We start from the raw sequence: 15,707 nt of genomic DNA on the forward strand, positions 1-15,707 counted from the left end.
TTATATCGATCTCTTTGGTTATTGAAGTGAGAATTAACTATACAAATTCAAGCAATTATATTATTTGTAATGTATGAATAGGAATAATAAAAGTTTAAAATATGCAAATTAATGTCATGTGAGAAAATGTATATGCATTAATATTATCACCTTTCACAGCTGCTACATCGATTACAATTCACGTTTTGATACATTTCCATTCTCTAGACTGCATTGTACATAGTTAATATGTTTATGAATAATTATTTAATTAATGTTGAAGAATGAATGAAGTTCCGTGTGAAAGAAAAAAACATTAACAGAATTCATGAAACCGATGTAATGTGAAAGAATCCCATACATTTATAAGTTTATTTAATAATTTTTATTCATTTTGGTATTATTAACAACAGTCGAGAGCAGGTAGTTTAAGAAATGTTTGTCTTAATGACTCGAGCTATTGATGATTATGCAAAAAATAACAAAATCTGACTGAAAATAAATACTATATACGTATCTACGCAAGGACAAACATACAAACAATAGTAAATTTTGCCTTAGAAATATCTACTGCATATATTATGTGTAATAGCTCTATTAGACAAATAGTTTTTGAAACTCAAACTCAAACATTTATTTGTTCAATGAGACTTCTTCTAGAACACTTTTGTCACAACATAGTTTACCATAGCAATACTAACCAATTCTACTTTCTGAGACGGTGGTAAATTATTATTTTTTCTGTATTTTGTATGATTCAAATGCGCTTCTAAACGAATTGTAGTTGAATTTGAATTCATAAATGTTTGAGTTTGGAAAACAATCTTACACGTAAATTAAGTACTTTTTCTTCGATTTCTCATATCACAGTTGAGTCACAGCTAATCGGTAAGAGTCGGAGGTTATCACATTTGTGATTACATTCATTGTCACCTTCTATTTATACACCCTGACTCTCGCGTGACCTCACTCGTACAAGTTACATAATATGAATAACGGATATTATTATGATAATGTTGTTAATGTAAACAATATTCGGTTAAAATAATAATTGTATAATGCAAGCGCCACTCAATACTATGTAGGATTGTAACTAACGAAGCCAGTCGTTAAAATGAAAAACGAGGAATATGTGAAATGTGAGTAGGTATATTGTTGTTAAATTAATTTCATAAAATTTATCAATGCACGTAATTGTACTTATTAATTAATCCTTACATTTAGTTACTTTTTGCAGTCTTTAACATTTTCTTTAGAAATTATCTTACCTACTGTGACAAATAAAAAATTTATCAAAGTATTGTACTAAAAAGGATACCTACTACGTGTAACTACGTTTAAAGACAAATAATTTTCTCACACGAAAAATATAAATATACAAAAGAAATAGCATACAACAGCTCACTGTGATTCAATATAATTATTAATTTCGGCTTTCAGATAGGTTACACATATTTTTAAATTAACATCTGCTGACATTTTGATATATTCACTTGATAGAGACCTAATAGCAGCACATCTTTATTTCTTTGATCTAAGATAAAGATTAATGTCAACGTTTATAATATAAATTGTAACACATTCTGCAGAATTTTTAGAAACATTGGCTTAATCAATTCTGTTTTCATTTTTGTTTGTATGCTGATGATATTAAGAAGTAATCATCATCCTACTTTGTCAAAAACATTAGCTTAGGAGAAAATACATAGATGATTTTAAATCGGAAACAATTATAATAGAACAAAATTTACGAGAAAGCATCGAGATTCGAGATAAGTTTCATGAAAACGTTAAACAAATTCTAACACACCTACAGATAATTACGGGAGCAAAATTATAATTTGCAACAACCCGTTATTATGTTAACATTTGAATAATAATCCTATTTGTTTGGATCTAGAATCGAGACATTCACAGTATTGTGATAGGTGTGAGAAATAATAAAGAATGGACATATAAATCTTATATCACCTAGTTTCAGTCTGAACCATTGTGAAAGGCGACATTAATTGAGTATCATTCGTAACATAAATAAATTAAAAAAAATATAATTGGAAAATACAAGAGGTATACATATACTTAAGGATTATAAAATACGATTTAATCACATAAAAGTAAAAATTGGTTAATTACACACTGGGTAGCTATAAACAATTTTGACTCTCCTTTTACACGTAACACGTACAGATATTGAATTTAAAATTAATTACGAAAATAATTTCTAAACTACATAAAATATATTATTAGAAGAAGATATATACTTTAAGAAATGTATCAAACGCGAATCTGGGGTCATCTAAGTTCAAGCGACATCACCTCCCAAAACCATAAACACACTATACTACGTCCAAATGAATCTTCTAATAAACGCAAATGATGTTTCCTTACAACAGAGGAAGTGTCCTAGAGTTAATCATAATTTCGGTCGCCCACGCTTGCTTGCCTCGAGCGTGGGTGTACTGTGCCCGGTGTGATCTTTGCGAAACCCGTTCCTAGATATTATAAATATAAAAAGTTATATTGTACCGTCGAGCTTATATACACCTTGGTTTGAAGATAAATATGAGTTTGTTTTTGCTTAAACCACTCCAAATTATAGACGGTGTTACCAAACATCGATTCATCAATAAATTATTATGGTCAAACTATCTTAAAGACACCTATACAATCATTACATATTATAATTTAACAAAATGCTCCAGCGATTCTGTCTGCTGAATCAATTTTCATTCTATTGACCAATCGATAGCGTTTGTTTTCGAGGAAGGTACATACATAAATTAAGTTTTAGACAACGCGGGAAAGGCAGCTATCTAGTTACTAACTAAATGAACACTAAAAAGGTGAATGTTTTTCCGCACCATCAATTCAAACTATCCATACAAGTCCACAGTTTCCAGAAGCAATTGATTCAATTACCAGCGTCAGATCTACCAATATGGACACGAAAGCTGGCCGGCGGAGACGGGTTTCTTACTTGATGATATGTGGGTCACCATGATTAATAGCTTCATTGTATTCTTTATGTAGCCTAGATAAAGGGTTAGTGGTTGAGCTAATCGAGGCTTGAAGGCTGCAGTTTGTGCCTGTTATGAAACAGGTGCTTGAACCGATTTAGGGACTGCGGGTTAAACGTTAAGGTACATAATTGGTGATAAGCAATAATATAATTTAAATAGTGTCTTATGTTTCAGTATGTGAAATGTGTATATTAGTTCTGTGTTATTCAGCGACATTCCAAATCGGTGGTTACATAATTTACCATTCATAAACACTCCTCAAAGTTTATATGAATAAAAAAGCATTGCGTCGAGTTTTATAGAGGGATTATAATTCCTCTTTTGTGGACTCAAATAATAAGCTAACAAGAAACCCGGAGGTTTTTTGCTCAAATCAGGAATCGAAAAGTTAAGGATCGCCGCAGCATCCTGAACGAAACCGGTTGCTATGAAAGGGGCTCGTTTCGCCTTTTTGTCGACTTTTAAATTGCGCATTATGTTGTTTAATACTTTTTGGTTTAGCAGGTTTTTGTGCCCGTTGACTTTTTGGCGATCTGATCTTTTACGATTGTTGTAACGAATTTCTTAAGTGTTTTCCTCGTACCTACGAGTATATCCAATATTTTGCGGCATTCTTTTTTCAGATATTTTTTATTCAAATTAATAACAATTTACTTGTTTCCACTTTTTGTATATAATCCTCATCATTTAAGTCTTGTTCTCGCAATAATAAGCGATAGCAAAAACCGACGACCCCGTTAGATAAAGGAGATCTTACTCAAATAATCATAACTTTCATCCTACGCGCTAACAAAGTTAACTCACGTACCAAGTCTTACTAATCTCTACACTTTATTAACATAATATCATGCAAAATAACCGTTATTTGAAAATCCGAGCCAGGAAACAGATACTCAATCTTGGGAAGCGATAATTCAACTCAATAATATAGTAAAAGAAATCACGATAACGGAACTAGACAAGTAAATCATTAAAAATAAACACTAAATTATTTAAGTTTCTAATCACCGGTCGAAATAGATTTGTTTTTATTGTACATTCCAACATTTTTATTGATTCTAATTGGGCTAGCCAATTCTCAGCTTATACTGTATATCTTAGATTTGATGACTTCATTGCTCTGAGTAATGACCTTAAAATATAGTTCGTGACTTATCTACTGTCAAGCGATTGTAATAGTTAAATTATTGAGCTTATGTTTTAGAATATTTATTAATTTCAGAATTAAAATAATGATAATGAATCTACTTACATTTCATTAAATATCTATTTAGCTACGGGTACACAGACAATATTCAGAGTTTTTTAATAGCAAACAAATAGTGGTACGAGATAAATTGATAGAAAGTAGGTAATCTTCGACACTCGATATCGACTTGATCTTAAGCCAATTAGCTTTTTTTGTGGCATCGAATCTCGACCTAAACTTGTGCGCAATCAACCTTATTCTAAAAACCGTTGCAAACATTAAGGAAAGCAATAATAAATTCAAGATAACATTTCCAGAAACACTGAGTCAATATAAATAAATTATAATGAGGAGTTTTTATATCGGTGCATTCGTTATGCCTTGGCACGGGACCAAACGCACTCTTAATAATAATGAACCACTTGTAATTTTTTCGTAGTAAAATTTTACGACGGACTAACCTGCTCTTCAGGTCGCATTAAATTATTTTTGCGAGGCGGTTTCCACTGAACCTAGGAAGATAACTATTTTAAGCTACGCTGTCTGATATAGATTGGTACAATGATACCTACTACTTTAATTTGGTACCTATATTAATTGTAGATTACGCGGCAGTTAAAGCTAAAAAGTTTGAAATATTCAATTCATATAAATTTATAAAGGATAGAAAAAATTCGATCACGAGGCGGGACTTGAACCCGCATCCTTCGCGCCATTCCGGGGCGGATGCCTAACCAACTCAGCCACTCGTGACCCGCCTGAGCAATCGAATTTATTCTATCCTTTCAGTTTTATGTGTCTTTTTTCTATCCTTTATAAATTTATATTTATAAAGCATTTGAATGCCATAAAAACAAAAAAAATATAAATTCAAGAAAAGGTCGTGTTCCATCGTTACAATATTGTATTCACTGAAAAGTGCTTCATATTGGTTGAAATGGTTGTTGAATCATCTCAATAGATGGCGCGCGGTGTGTCCCTTAAGACACATAAACCTGAAAGGATAGAATAAATTCGATTGCTCAGGCGGGTCACGAGTGGCTGAGTTGGTTAGGCATCCGCCCCGGAATAGCGCGAAGGATGCGGGTTCAAGTCCCGCCTCGTGATCGAATTTTTTCTATCCTTTATAAATTTATATTTATAAAGCATTTGAATGCCATAAAAACAAAAAAAACATAAATTCAAGAAAAGGTCGTGTTCCATCGTTACAATATTGTATTCACTGAAAAGTGCTTCATATTGGTTGAAATGGTTGTTGAATCATCTCAATAGATGGCGCGCGGTGTGTCCCTTAAGACACATAAAACTGAAAGGATAGAATAAATTCGATTGCTCAGGCGGGTCACGAGTGGCTGAGTTGGTTAGGCATCCGCCCCGGAATGGCGCGAAGGATGCGGGTTCAAGTCCCGCCTCGTGATCGAATTTTTTCTATCCTTTATAAATTTATATTTATAAAGCATTTGAATGCCATAAAAACAAAAAAAATATAAATTCAAGAAAAGGTCGTGTTCCATCGTTACAATATTGTATTCACTGAAAAGTGCTTCATATTGGTTGAAATGGTTGTTGAATCATCTCAATAGATGGCGCGCGGTGTGTCCCTTAAGACACATAAAACTGAAAGGATAGAATAAATTCGATTGCTCAGGCGGGTCACGAGTGGCTGAGTTGGTTAGGCATCCGCCCCGGAATGGCGCGAAGGATGCGGGTTCAAGTCCCGCCTCGTGATCGAATTTTTTCTATCCTTTATAAATTTATATTTATAAAGCATTTGAATGCCATAAAAACAAAAAAAATATAAATTCAAGAAAAGGTCGTGTTCCATCGTTACAATATTGTATTCACTGAAAAGTGCTTCATATTGGTTGAAATGGTTGTTGAATCATCTCAATAGATGGCGCGCGGTGTGTCCCTTAAGACACATAAAACTGAAAGGATAGAATAAATTCGATTGCTCAGGCGGGTCACGAGTGGCTGAGTTGGTTAGGCATCCGCCCCGGAATGGCGCGAAGGATGCGGGTTCAAGTCCCGCCTCGTGATCGAATTTTTTCTATCCTTTATAAATTTATATTTATAAAGCATTTGAATGCCATAAAAACAAAAAAAATATAAATTCAAGAAAAGGTCGTGTTCCATCGTTACAATATTGTATTCACTGAAAAGTGCTTCATATTGGTTGAAATGGTTGTTGAATCATCTCAATAGATGGCGCGCGGTGTGTCCCTTAAGACACATAAAACTGAAAGGATAGAATAAATTCGATTGCTCAGGCGGGTCACGAGTGGCTGAGTTGGTTAGGCATCCGCCCCGGAATGGCGCGAAGGATGCGGGTTCAAGTCCCGCCTCGTGATCGAATTTTTTCTATCCTTTATAAATTTATATTTATAAAGCATTTGAATGCCATAAAAACAAAAAAAATATAAATTCAAGAAAAGGTCGTGTTCCATCGTTACAATATTGTATTCACTGAAAAGTGCTTCATATTGGTTGAAATGGTTGTTGAATCATCTCAATAGATGGCGCGCGGTGTGTCCCTTAAGACACATAAAACTGAAAGGATAGAATAAATTCGATTGCTCAGGCGGGTCACGAGTGGCTGAGTTGGTTAGGCATCCGCCCCGGAATGGCGCGAAGGATGCGGGTTCAAGTCCCGCCTCGTGATCGAATTTTTTCTATCCTTTATAAATTTATATTTATAAAGCATTTGAATGCCATAAAAACAAAAAAAATATATATTCAATTCATTTCAGTTGTAGAAGCCCTCCTGCCCCCCTAGCCAAGTGGCTTTCTATTAGCGTAGCGTTCGATAGAATAGACTACGAATGTATGAGATTGACGTAAGCTGTAGACAAACGTATCTACAGCATACGTCAATCTCATACATTCGTAGTCTATTCTATTGAACGCTACGCTAATAGAAAGCCACTTGACTAGCCCCTCAGGCTAACAGCGACACTTTACAAAACAAAATAGGTACCTAGGTATCTCTTGTCTTTCTGCGGCTAATTAAATTTTCGTTTTTTTTTTTTTTGTTTTTGAATAATCGTACCTACGTAACCAATTCCGTTGTGTTGTATTCGAAACAAAAGCACAGTAACCTTGGCGACTAACGAGTACTCGCTATTTGTGATAAATTAATTAAGACAAATGGCAGCACGGTCGGGAGTCTTGTAATTGTTTACGAGATTTGGGGTTAAATTTGTATGAAGACAATTGTTATCTTAATATCTTAAAACAATATTTTGTTAGGAGATAGAATAATAAGATAGAACACAAGAAATACAATGACTAACCAATATTTAACAACAACGCTTCGAACATTGATAAAGGATCAGAAAACTATAGTAAAGTAAAGACTGAATTATGTTACTTAGTTAAGTTGACGTAAAACAATAACTTTTTCATTTTTGTAACTATGCACATACAAACGTTTATATTAAGCTAGGATTACACCAGTAAATCTATCTACGCTCATTATAGCGCTAAAGCTTGTTTGTTTAGTTGAACGTGCTAATCTCCGGAATAGCGCTACTGATTTGAATTAAACCAATATTTTAGTGTTGAATATATCCCATACCCATTTATCGAGCAAAGCTATGTCATATTTAGGATCAATAGTGAGCGGAGCATCAACCAAAAATAGGTATATCAACCGAAGACACGAGAAAAAACGCAAGGTATTGACTTCCCACGCGCAGCCCCTGACATACCTAGCTAATTTAATAAATAAAGGCTAATTCCTATATTAAGATAAATACGAAAACTGATGAACCAAAAAAATATCTTTCACAATTCACCTACATTATAAATAGCATAGCGATCACATCAAACATCAGATGCACTTCAAAAAGAAGAACATTTTTAAAAACTTTCAGAACTAACGAGCTATATATACAGAGTATATTTTAACAAAAAACAGCTAATTATTTTCGCATTACATACTCAAGATAGCATTACTGAAGATAACCATAAACCAACATAAATACGCTTCAGTAAACAAAGTCGAGTGACTCACGTTGTAGTAACAGAGCCATTCAAGAAACGCTATCTGCTTGCATTCCAGAGATAAGGGTGCATAATAATAAATATGACGAAAATATTGTCTTATCTGTAGCCGCTAAACCTTAGAATAGATAACTTCACTGGTTTTCAGTTGAAAATGTAATACAACAAATCGCTATACATTGAAAAGATGATAAAGTGTTGTTTAAAGCTAAAACATCCAGATTATAACCGAAGAGGTTAGGAATTTCGATTTATTCGGTCTTCTAGTAAAATAATGAATCAATTGAAAATCATTGCAAAAAAAATTATGTACCATGCTCCCATTAGATTACAGCTTTTCTCTGCATGGAAAGGATTATTGCTTTAAATAATTATTTAATATACAAATGAAATCTTCTAGTTATTAAAGGAAAAAGATTTTTCAAATTAATGTTAACATACACGAAGTTAACAGGAATTTGCGGTGAGTTTATTTTATTGATGTCTGTTTATCATTTGATGGGCAGCGCGATTGCGGGAATTCGGAAATAAATGCAGGATATTTTTGGAAATTATTTGTATCAAGTAGGGATGTAAATCAAGAAATGGCAGCAATTGCAAAAAATCTACAAATGCTTGAGTGCTTGAACTCATAAGCGACTTACATATTTTTGAAAGTTTGTCGAGAATGTACGATTATTGTACTTCTATATTATACAAATATTTGCTGATTTAGCGGTATACATGAAATGGTTTTTTAATGTCACATATAGCGTGCAATTGACTATTAATCATAGTAGACATAATATTTACAAGAACTACCTATCAACACAAAAAAGCTAGTGTATCATACACACATCACAATAAAACCAACATCGATGACTGTAACAAAATAACAATTGCAATTCAGGCTTATTTAACGGCAATTTTATAATATTGGCCTTGCACCATGATGTCATGAGGCAGCACAATCTGAACTACCATCTGGCTAGCAATGATGTCACCGGTGTAAAGGTTGAGGTTGAAGCTACCGTTTATTTAGTTTAGTTCACTTTCAATTTAATATTTTTTTATTATTAAATATTTTAGAGGTCATTTTCGTGGTTTAATTAAATGTTTAAACTATTATTTTTTTATAAGAAATGTACAACATGTGGAAAAAGTTTTCTCAAGAGAAAATACATTATTTGAATAGTTGGAAAATGAACAAATATTATTGCTTTGATCATGGAAAATTAAAAAAATAAAGGTAATATTTTTAGTGTTGTTTAATCAACTGAATGCTACAGTTTATACAAAACAAGAAAGAAATGTGTTTACATTGTTAACAATAAATTAGGCGAGTAGGTGATACCATTAAAAATGCATGCAGAGGCTGCACAGAACCCATTAGGGGGTGTTAGCCTCAAACCTGTCACTTGAGTTGACCTTTACCTTTTAGGTATATCTTTTTTCATTGCATCTATAGATTTACCACAAAAAATTGAAACCAAAATGCTTTTTTATAAGTTTAATTAGTTTTTGCTATATTGGTCTGATCACTTTCAAACATAACATTAAAAAGAAACATCTCAGAAGGAAAATATGTGAATTGAATTATTAATTAACATTAAAGAGACGGACAGGCAACAGCAATTACTTTTTAGTAGTGATGCAACGAATACGAATACGAATATTCGTATTCGCCGAATAGTAGACATTTACCGAATATTCGTATTCGGCGAATATACGAATTTTTAAAAGCGAATATTTTTGTACGCAACTCTATTTACTACAAAATTTAAAAATCGCGCGAAAAAATATGACGTGTGCAGAGATTGCTGATCCACTGGCCTTTTGGCGAGAAGATGTCCATTTTCCAAGTCAGAAAAAACTCGCCCAAAAATATTCTTCACTGAAGCCATGTACAGTCGCTTCGGAAAGACTTTTTTAACGGGTGGGTTTTTAACCCAGACTGAAAATCGTATAAAACCAGAAAATCTACGAATTTTATGTTTTTTAAATAAAAATTTGCCTATTGTAAATTTTAATTATTAGAAGAGTAAACATTCATTAAATAAATAAGTCTTTTATTACCAAGGCGAGATATTCGTATTCGTATTCGCCGAATAGTAGGTTTGATATTCGTATTCGTAAAAGTAGTATTCGTTGCATCACTACCTACTTTTTAGTGATAAGTTTTGACCATGTAAGTAAAAATTATGTATTTTGTGTATTCATCTTCATTGTACAATTAATTAATAGTGCAAATAAACACTTATTTGTTACAAAAAATTTACCTAGTAGACTGCTCAACTTAACTGCACCGGGGTCTAAGTTATTGTGTAGAAAATAGCACACACTTAAAAAGTCAAACTATTGACACCCTCTGCTCCACTTTGAAGATATAAGTAACTACTTATGATAGTAAGTTATTTGTATAAATAAACAACTTTTGCTCATGACCTTAAGTATAAGTATGACATCATTTTTCGAGGTTGAAGAATCAAAAAAATTGTGCCGCATTTTTAATATTACGAAATTAGGGAAAGTTTTTAAATCTTATGCATTACTAATAAATTGTTTTGAAAACTAACATAGGCTTTATATGAATATATGAAAAGAATAAAATTAGAAAGTTCTTTTCTGATAAAATACACAAACAGTTTACTTACAATACATGTGACTATATTATAATACCAATTACCAACAGTACCTTAGTCGAAAAAGAAAACATCGCTGCCTTGCCAAGTAGTTCATACAAATCGCAAAACTAGGACAAAGCCGCGCCCAGCCCGGGGCTACGCCACCGTATTATAACATTGAACATTCCAATAAGATAAAAAATGAAAAACAATACATAAGCAGTACGTGCGTGAATGGCTTTCACACATTTACTACGCATTAAGGCTCTGTAACAAGGATAGCGGTATCCTTTCCGGCGTCGTATGCAAATTAATTTTCAACCGTTTATTTAATAAGCGCGGCCGGTTTTATTTCTAATTCCAACGTACCTGTAGTTCAACAAGATCCCATTAAGACGAAACGAAATGCCGAAGAACTCAAATTATTCACTCAACTAAGTTTTAGCACGTAAACATGAGTTGTAGGTCACAATTTCAAAGGAGGAACTGGTTTTATCACAAATCCACGAATCCACCTTTTTACTCACTACCACATTCACGTATACCGATCGTTGTTGAGTTTATGTGTAAATTTCACTAGGGATTATGCACCGTAGTTATTATTTTCATTCATCACAGAGTGAAATCAATCGAGACGAGGCAGTTACGTTGCCCAACCGATGAAACTGAATTGAGGGGTGCGGGATGAAGGGTCGAAGTCACTGACTCGCGTCATCCGCCATATTGGATGATTACGTCATCTACAACTTTGGAATAGGGTTACCAGTAACCGGAAACTCCTCTTGCCCATTAAATGCGTGTATTAGTGTGTAGACTGTGATTCCTTATTCATTGGTGTAGACACAATATTATTCTTAATGTCTATAGTCTATGGGCTTTTGTTGCCAACTCATAAATTTTCCCGTTAAATCGCAAAACTGAAACTTATTCCAAGACTTGAGAAAAATTTATAAAAAGAAAAAATGCTGTTGAATTGTAGAAACCACCTGATGGTTTGAAAATGAATATATGAATTAATTTTCTTTCAAGTAGTGACTCGTATTGGGTGTAAATTATCATTATAAATAGCTTTATGTTTAGTATTTTATTGAGATTATTCAATGATTTTCTTGGAGTTTGAGAGGTAGAAAGAGGCAACATCGTGACTAATTTGTAAATTTCAAACAAATTTCAAAGGATGTCAAATGAGTAATTGACATATTTTGTCATTTATGAAATATGAATTTACAGTGAATAATGATTAATTGTTTACATGGAAAGAAGCTATTAAAATACATTGTTCTTATTCAGAATACTTTAAAAGATAAAGAAAAAGATAGAAAAGTATTATAATTGAGCGAAGTTTGTGCCATTAATACGTTAAATATAAAAAAAAACACTATGCAAGGTTTGTACATGGATACTTGTGTTTTATTTGATCTTCGAATCTATATTCTGACCTAAACTTTAATTAAATCTTTCCAGAATCAAGACCTGAGTTGTACGAAGAAATCAAGTTATATAGAAATGCCAGGGAGCGTGAAAAGTAAGTACAATATTATTTTATGTTTTCACATCAGATTGACCAAAAGCAGTATCACTAAGCCTAAATCTGGGTCTAAACTTAATTTGTTCATATTGTTAACCTACCTCCTACGAATGTTTATATTCAATAATAAGATTTTAAACACACTGATATTACTAGCAATTTTCTAACATTGATTAACATTTCAGACCAAATATACTTCACACACTTCTTTTACAGGCACGACAATATGGCAGAACTGTACGCGGTAGTAAGCACACTACAGCATTTGGAGAAGGCATACATGCGTGACTGTGTGAGAGCACAGGAGTACACGGCAGCATGCAGTAGGTTACTGGTGCAGTACCGAGTTGCGTTTAAACAGGTGCAGGGTGATGAGTTTCCTACGATCGAGAGCTTTGTCAGCAAGTTTAGAGTGAGTATTAATGTCTTATTATTAGCAAATTGATTATTAATTGACCAAAATTTGTTAATGTACATGTTATGTATGTTCTATGACATAATATTTCTTGAATGATACATGAACAAACACTGTCATTTTCCCAATCTGCTTATAGTTAACTAGCTGCGCTCCGCTGTTTCACAAGCATGGCTCCACTGATATTGGTCTTAGCGTGATAATATATAGCGTATAGCCTTCCTGGATGAATGGGCTATCTAACACTGAAATAATTTTTCAAATCGGACCAGTATTTCCTAAGATTAGCGCATTCAAACAAAACAAACTCTTCAGCTTTATAATATTAGTATAGATATAAGTATAGAAAAACAGGAAATTAAATTATGTAAAAAAAATGGTGTAAGGTAAGCTTTTGCTCATAAACTAATTTATTTTTTTCTTGTGAAATAGTTGGACTGTCCAGCAGCCTTAGAGAGAATCAGAGAGAACAAACCCAACTTGATTAAGGATGACAAAGGCAACACTAATAAATATATTGCTGAAATTGTATCTGTGAGTAAACATCTGTTTATACAGATAAATTTTAATTTTACTTACATGAAAACTGAAAATGTATCCAAACCTCTTCAATACTTCATATAAGAAGTAAATTTAAGAAAGGACATAAGTATAAATTATAATACTGATATTCTTTCCCAAAAATAATACACTGATTAATATTATCTGTCATCCTGGGATTATTTTTAACCGACTTCAAAAAAAAGGAGGAGGTTATCAATTCGGCCGGTATATATATATATTTTTTTTTTTTTATGTATGTACACCGATTACTCCGAGGTTTCTGAACCGATTTACGTGATTCTTTTTTTGTTCGATGCGGGATGGTGTCGAATTGGTCCCATAAAAATTTTATTCGGATAGGCCCAGTAGTTTTTATTTTATGAGCATTTTTGTCTGTAGGTATTTGTAAATTTTGCAAGTGCAAGTTTGAAGTTGGTTGTTTTTAACGCAGTTATCACTTGTGTCAAAGTAGCGTACTAGTTTAGTTATAAAACCTTAACAAACACACAAGAAAATCTTCTTTAATTTTTTATTTACATTAATAAAGAATTTATTTTATTATATTAATGATATTTCTTACATTCCAGTTGTTCATAACTCTAATGGACAAGCTACGTCTAGAGCTCCGAGCCATGGATATGATTCAACCTGAACTCAGAGAGCTAAGGGACACCATGGACTGCCTTGCTATGCTGCCGGAGGATTTTGAAGGGAAAGTTAAGGTAGTGTTTTGAAAATTATATGAATAGTCTTGAAAAAAAAAATTTGTTTCATTATAAGTACGAAATGTAGTAAAGATTTTTGAAAGAATTTTTAAAATTGTTGAAGTTTTTTAAGCTATTGCATAGCTTCTATCGCGGGCCTTGAGCGCGGGGACCGAATCGAGAAATTCCGTAACGAAAAACCTCACGCTCCCCACTCCGACGGGCGGAGGTGTGGCTTGAAGGTGTGGAGGAAGAAAGGTGGAATTCCTCCATCGAAAAAGAGAGAATTCACGACTAGTCTACTCGACTGGCCGCCCGTTAAGGCCCCAATGGAAGATGTCGGAAAGTTGTATATATAGCTCTGTAACGAAAAAATTCAGAGCGAGGTGTCGCTACAAAGGCATAACATGCAATAGCTTTACCGCGGCAGTCCCCGAGTGACACACGTCGTTTTTTTTTTATTTGAAGACAAAATTGTAAAAGCTATATTTTTGATTTTTATATTGATTGTAGAAAGCACCAAGTATAATTTAAATTTTGCTGAGCACACGTGTCAGAAGTGAAACTTCCTTGACAAGAATCAAAGATACTTACCAAAATTGCCTTACTCCATGACATGCCATGACGCCCACGTGAAATTTTACTCTCAATGCGTCTAAAGAAGTTTCACTTCAAAATATTCAATGTTATTACTTATTACATTTATTAGATGTTGCGTGCAAAAACCGCGTAATGTACAGAATGCGCTGTGGCAAATCTTTATCGCCATAATATGTTGTGAGAAACAAAAACCTATAACTATGTGTTTGTATGTAGTGTCGTGGGCCGTAGCTTTTTTACAATCACCACAACGTGTTATGAGCTATTTTTTCGCTAAATGAGCGTTTTCGGTCTCACATAACATAGATCTGATAATCTTTATTTCCACTAGGTGCAAGAATGGTTGGACAAATTGTCAGAAATGTCAGCGTCTGATGAACTGTCGGAAGCGCAGGCTCGTCAGCTGATATTCGACTTGGAGACATCGTACGGAGCATTCAATAAAGTGCTACATTGATTACATTTGGGTAAGAATTATTTAATTGTGTATTGTGATTTGTTTGAAGAAAAAATTGATTTATAATAAACAGCTTAGTATTTAATTAAGCTGTAATGTACACAAATCTTACTTAGGGTTGTATTTTTCATACTATGAGTAATCTTTACTAATATTATAAAGCTGAAGAGTTTGTTTTTTGAACGCGCTAATCTCAGGAATTAATGGTCCGATTTGAAAAGTTCTTTCGGTGGCTATAAGCTATATATTATCATTACGCTGATCACGCGGGAGAAACCGCGAAGCGCAGCTAGTATAGGTATAAGCGCTTGCGTTTAAGAATCTTCCTTGCTCGTAGATGTATAAACTAATTAGTAATGTGTGGTAACAGTGAGGAATTTTAAGTAGACTTATTCTTTTTAATTAAAGACTTTCCCTTAACCTAACGATCGTAAAAGTTTACAAATAAAATAAGTTTGGCTTCTTTCAGATAAAACAACGAGTTACGAATTTAATGGAGTTGTTTATCCAATTTATATGAATAATTTAATGTTATATCCGTGATTTGTATCTAGATTAAGTTATTACATAATATATTCCTATATGTAAAAAAATTGTATTTTATTTCAATCGGGATTCGGGAGTAAATGGCAACCCTGGTGTTAAAAACAGAAATTCCTTAAAA

At 33.2% G+C, this 15,707-nt stretch overlaps 2 protein-coding genes across 2 annotated transcripts in view; one reads left to right on the forward strand and one right to left on the reverse strand.

The window, feature by feature from the left end:
- The window catches only part of LOC123702003 (protein 4.1 homolog), a 64,114-nt gene extending 52,635 nt beyond the window's left edge, over positions 1–11,479 (reverse strand). The window contains exon 1 of the mRNA XM_045649636.1: positions 11,166–11,479. The gene's annotated coding sequence lies outside the window, so the exon portion shown is untranslated. The remainder of the gene's footprint in view (positions 1–11,165) is intronic.
- Positions 11,480–12,025: 546 nt separating this feature from the next.
- Positions 12,026–15,649, forward strand: LOC123701634 (vacuolar protein sorting-associated protein 28 homolog). Its single transcript, XM_045649119.1, has 7 exons — positions 12,026–12,183; positions 12,261–12,321; positions 12,541–12,736; positions 13,172–13,273; positions 13,870–14,004; positions 14,918–15,053; positions 15,513–15,649. The coding sequence occupies exons 1-6, from the start codon at positions 12,177–12,179 to the stop codon at positions 15,041–15,043; spliced, it is 627 nt and encodes a 208-aa protein (XP_045505075.1). The 5' UTR covers positions 12,026–12,176; the 3' UTR covers positions 15,044–15,053; positions 15,513–15,649.
- Positions 15,650–15,707: the final 58 nt, after the last annotated feature.

Source organism: Colias croceus, chromosome 22 (genome assembly GCF_905220415.1).
Source record: "Colias croceus chromosome 22, ilColCroc2.1".
Taxonomy (NCBI): Eukaryota; Metazoa; Arthropoda; class Insecta; order Lepidoptera; family Pieridae; genus Colias; species Colias croceus.